Source organism: Pholcus phalangioides, unplaced genomic scaffold, assembly GCF_987345545.1.
Source record: "Pholcus phalangioides strain wild (caught in Gottingen) unplaced genomic scaffold, Ppha-v1.0 ptg000004l_1, whole genome shotgun sequence".
Lineage (NCBI taxonomy): Eukaryota > Metazoa > Arthropoda > Arachnida > Araneae > Pholcidae > Pholcus > Pholcus phalangioides.
Genome location: NW_028301597.1, coordinates 26,909,211 through 26,914,724, shown reverse-complemented (window position 1 = coordinate 26,914,724; position 5,514 = coordinate 26,909,211). Strand labels below are relative to the sequence as shown.

Below are 5,514 nucleotides of genomic sequence, written 5' to 3'. Positions count from 1 at the left end.
AAAGGTTTTGCTCAATTAATAGTTAAATTAATTATTTCTAAGATTGATTTTAAGCTGAAATCACTTTAAATAATTCTGCAATGAAACCACTTTTAATAATTATGCAGTTATTATTACAATTAATTATTCTTCCATTGATTGTGAAATAATTTATATCAGAAATTACGCAATTATCTCTCTTATGAGTTTGTTTTTTTTTCACTTATTCTGAAATTATTTGTTTATAAATTTCTAAAATTATTTCTTTCATTAATTTTGCATTTTCATCAATTCTGCAGAATATTATTAATGAAAGAAATAATTCCATTTTTCCACGATTTGTTCCATAATTATTTCTTTTATTTTATGCTAGGAAATTATTTCTTTCATCAATTCTAAAAATTATTTCTTTCACTAATTCCAGAATTAATCAGCGGGCCACGACAAAAAAGCTCCGAGGGTCAAATGTGGCCCGCGGGCCATTGCGTTGAAGAACCATGCATTAAATCATAGTTTCCCAACCTTTTTTGTCCCATCGCCCCCTTCTTCAGAAATTTCTTTCTCTCACCGCCCCCCAACGCAATCTAACCCATAGGATCCTATGTTAAACCCGTAGCTTCTACCGTCCCCTTGGAACATTTCATCGGCCCCCAGGGGGCGTTAACGCCCACGTTGTGAATCACTGCCTTAAATTAAAATATAGAACTAGCACGTACGATTGAAATCATCGAACACGTACTGACATCTAGCGTCTGATCGTAACACTGAAGTGTTTTTCAATAACGCCAACGGATAGCAGCACGGGTTCCGGAAAATAATCTGTTCTTTTTTCCCTCTCTCCATAAATTTTCATGACGTCACAAAACATAACTACGTGAACGGAACTGAAATTTCGTTCCCTTCGGTGGCAACAGGGTTTATGCCGGAGCTGGGGGGGGAGGGAGAAAAAAAATGGCATTGTGGGAGATAATTACGTGATTCGCGTCAAATGTGACAATTATAATTAACCAGGTAAGTTTGGTAATTATTACTTAATTGTTTTTTTCCATAGCTTTAATCGCGAAATTGATTTGCGATTCTCGCAAAATCCAATCGTGATGGAATGAAAAAATGAATCTTGGTGATAATTGAATTGTAATTTATAGTTTCACATGAAATGTCTTTTCTGGCTATATTTCCTTTTCTATAAACATGTTGATAGTTCAGTCGCAGCGTTTGATGAATAGTGATTGTGATAAAAGAATAGTGCGGTTTTGCATCAATAATGGTAACTTTTTTTAGTTAGGGGCCGTTCAAGTATTACGTAAGCAAAGCCATTTTAGCCATTTTTGATCCCCTTTCCCCCCCCCCTTGTCAGCGGGGGCATAGAGGGGCTCGTGCCTTACCCCCCCCCCCCCCACGATCAAAAATTATGCATAAGTCGGACGTAACTACGCTGGGATAACTCTAGACCTGAGCCGAATGGGGACCTGACAGAAGTTTACATTTGTTTGCATAACGATAACCCTTTCAAGAGGGACCCCAAGGTAAAGTCTACCCATGAAGGTACAGTACGGCCCTGGTGTAAGTCTATGTGGGCACGTCAAAAAAAGGGGATTCTTCATAAAAATGAGATCTAGTTGAAATTAATGAGAGCAAGCGTGTGAACTTGATAGGGCCTCAGAAAGATCAATTGGCCTAGGGGCCCATGATACTCTTAAGACTGCCCTGGGAGATGTTCTGCGATCGCCCTTCCGTCTGGATCCTTTGCCTGAGTGAATGTAGGTATCTTCACCTGTGAACGGAGCAGAGGCAGGCATCTTCAGCTGTGAATGGATCTAGGGCAATGTGTCAGAGAAGTGACTTACTGTATGTTGGTGCATTAGATCATCCCATATTTTACGGGACAGACAAATTTTGACCATATTATTCGGCTCTCCGTATGAAGATGTAAGGTGGTATGTATCTGGTCTTATCGGCTCTTGGTAGGCCAATTGTCCCCCATCTGGATCCCTGCTTGATGAATATATGTATTCTGTTAGGTTTTAGGCCCAAAAAAAATGAATGAAGCTCAGGCAGGCGTCTTCAGCTGGCAAAATCAAGAGGCCTTAGGCAAACACTTTCCCCCCTTTCGGAAATCAGAACTTAGCTAAGTGTTTGTCTATGTACAGAAGTTTACATTATTTAAAGGGGTTTTTTCTCAGCTTCCTTACAGTAAGCATAACGCTTGTCTGATATGAGGCGGATTATTGAGAGTCTACTGTGATCAAAGGATGAAGGGTGAACTCTAATTGTTGACATTGTCCAGAACTCAGTATGGTGCTGTGGTTTCAATCAGTTTGTGTGTGTGTGGGGTGTGGTTTAACTACAGATGAACGTTCTCTTGTTTTATTGGTTGAAATCAGAACGCAGAGGGTAGTGGATATAAATATGCTCTGGGATTTAAAAGAAAAATGAAAATTTTTTCCGCTTTTTTTCACTGAAAACTTGTAAAATTTCAAGGAATGTTTGTTTTTACTCTCTTACAGAATGAGGGCCTGCTATGAGTAACTCTCAGAATAATTCTGGTGAAAAGAGGAAGTACCTGGGTTCCGTCGATCATGATAGTACTGTGAGTGCCAACAGCATGGATCAGGACAAACCGGGAGCCGTGAACGGAAACTCTGACGATCAGACCCGTAGATCGACGAGGAGGAAACGCAATCACGCAGAGTACAAGGACGGTGAAGTAAAGCCGGCAAATGCATCTGATGAAGAGAACAGTTCCGACGATGACAAAAAAACGGAGAAGGCCGCTCCGGCCAAACCCAGCGAAGAGGTAGAAGAGGTAGACAGCGAGCATGACGATCCCACTGGTCTTGAGGGAGCCGCTTTCCAGAGTAGGTTGCCATTCGATAAGATGACTGTGCAAGAAGCTTCTTGCTTCCCCGATGTTGCTCAGGGTCTTCCTCAGACTCAGAAAGTTTTCTTGCACATAAGGAATAGGCTTCTCCAGCTTTGGCTGGACAATCCAAAGCAGCAGCTGGTTCTCGAGAACGCCCTGTCTGAGATAGAACCTCCTTTCAACAGCGATGGCCCTCTAGTTATGAGAATCCATGCTTTCCTGGAGAGACATGGCTACATAAACTTCGGTGTCTACAAAAGACTCAAACCACCTCCCGTGAAAAAGCACGGTAAAGTCATCATCATAGGCGCTGGGATCTCCGGCCTAACTGCTGCCCAACAGTTGCAGCAGTTCGGCATGGAGGTGGTAATTTTGGAAGCTAGAGATCGTGTCGGTGGTCGCGTGGCAACATTCCGCAAAGGCAACTTCATCGCTGACCTGGGTGCGATGGTTGTCACTGGCTTGGGAGGAAATCCGATCGCTGTCCTAGCAAAGCAGATCAACATGGAACTGCACAAAATACGGCAGAAGTGTCCCCTCTACGAAGCGAATGGCAACACTGTGCCCAAGGACAAAGACGAAATGGTGGAAAGGGAATTTAATCGACTGCTGGAGGCGACTTCTTATCTCTCCCACCATCTCGACTTCAATTACGTCCAGAGTAGACCAGTGTCATTGGGTCAAGCCCTGGAATGGATCATCAAGCTCCAAGAGAAACATGTCAAGGAGAAACAGATACAGCACCTGAAAGCGATCCTCGAACTCCAGGAGAAGCTTGAAGCCAACCAGAGACACATGGTTTACTTGAGGGAATCCATCGAGGAGATGCAGAAACAACACAAGGAGGCATCAGAAAGTAAAACGCCGCGCGACGTAACCCAGGAATTCGTTGTGAGAAGCAAGTTAAGAGACATGGGCGCTGCATGCAGGGAGTGGGATCAGTATGTCGAACAGCAGCAAGAAATCGAGAAAAAGCTCCAAGAACTAGAGTCTTCACCGCCTAGTGACGTTTACTTATCATCCAGGGATAGACAGGCCTTGGATTGGCATTTCGCCAATCTGGAGTTCGCTAACGCCACTCCGCTGAACAACTTGTCTTTGAGACATTGGGATCAAGACGATGACTTCGAATTCACAGGAAGTCACATGACGGTACGTAATGGGTATTCCTGTGTGCCAGTTGCATTGGCCGATGGCCTTGACATAAAACTCAACACTGTGGTCAAACAAGTACGATACGGCCTCCATGGAGTGGAAGTCTTCGCTTACAACCTTCGTAGCAATTCGGGCATGATAAGCTATAAAGCCGATGCTGTCCTGTGCACTCTACCTCTCGGAGTCTTGAAACAAGTTGTTCAGGGTGGAAATGCAGCTTCGAGCACAGTTCAGTTCATTCCTCCGCTGCCAGAGTGGAAAAGCGCTGCAATCCAACGGCTTGGATTTGGTAACCTCAACAAAGTCGTTCTATGTTTCGATCGTGTCTTCTGGGACCCCAATGCAAATCTCTTCGGCCATGTTGGCAGCACCACATCAAGCAGAGGGGAACTGTTCCTGTTTTGGAACCTGTACAGGGCACCGGTCCTCTTGGCCCTGGTCGCTGGCGAAGCTGCTGCTATCATGGAGAATGTCAGCGATGACGTCATCGTAGGACGCTGCATCGCTGTTCTGAAGAGCATATTTGGAAGTAATGCTGTCCCACAACCAAAGGAGACTGTGGTGACAAGGTGGCGTGCTGACCCGTGGTCTCGCGGCTCGTACTCCTATGTCGCCGTTGGATCGACCGGGAACGATTACGATATTCTGTCTACGCCTGTGAATCCGCCATCAGGAGGGATCCCCAGTACTGGCCAGTCTACGACTCTGCCTCGGTTGTTCTTCGGCGGTGAGCACACCATACGGAATTACCCAGCTACTGTCCATGGTGCTCTCTTGAGTGGGTTGCGGGAAGCAGGTCGTATTGCAGATCAGTTTCTCGGTTGCCCTTATGCATTGCCCAGACAGTCGACATCACAACAGGTGTGATGATGATTTCTTCTTTGGTGTAGTGTGTGGGTCTATTTCTCGAACTTCTGTGGTAAAATGTCAAGATTTTTTTTTTCACTGAGATGGGTCTGTATTTGCTTATTCATATCTGTTATGTTACTCATCCTCGTGTTTCGTGCTTGAACTTTTTCGTCTCTGTCATTGGCTGCGGTGGTTGTGTGCCGAAATAAATATCATCTTGATTATTGAAAAGTTTTGTTTTTTTCGTGTTTTCAAATGATCTTTGTGGCATCTTTTGATGTGTTTGCAGAGCTTGAAACAAATCCCTGGTCATCGTGCCGATTATACTAAGCTCCATTTATATGTGCAAGATTGGGGGGGGGGGGGTCGCTTTGGTGATTACCTGCATGGCAACTTTTTTTTTTCCTCATGGGGGGAAAAAAGGAATGAAGATCTATCAAAGAGTCCCATCTTTGTTGCGAAATAATTGTGGGTGGTGCCAACCTCCTCTCCCATAATCCTTTGAGCTTCAAAAACTACTGTAAGCTCCTTCGTCAGCCATCTGGAACCAACCACTTCCGTTCAACCCACGTAACGACTTCCGGAAAGAAGAGGGGGAATACCGCTATAAACTAAACACCATGTAAACGGGTTGTAGCGAAAATCCCTGTTACTGGTAACTTTCTGGG

The 5,514-nt window shown here is 44.4% G+C and overlaps 1 protein-coding gene across 1 annotated transcript; it reads left to right on the top strand.

Annotated features, from left to right (window-relative positions):
- Positions 1-900: 900 nt before the first annotated feature.
- On the top strand, positions 901-5,077 carry Su(var)3-3 (lysine-specific histone demethylase Su(var)3-3). Its single transcript, XM_089231243.1, has 2 exons — positions 901-990; positions 2,487-5,077. Exon 2 carries the CDS (start codon positions 2,501-2,503, stop codon positions 4,862-4,864), a length of 2,364 nt encoding a protein of 787 aa, XP_089087369.1. The 5' UTR covers positions 901-990; positions 2,487-2,500; the 3' UTR covers positions 4,865-5,077.
- The last annotated feature ends 437 nt before the right edge of the window (positions 5,078-5,514 follow it).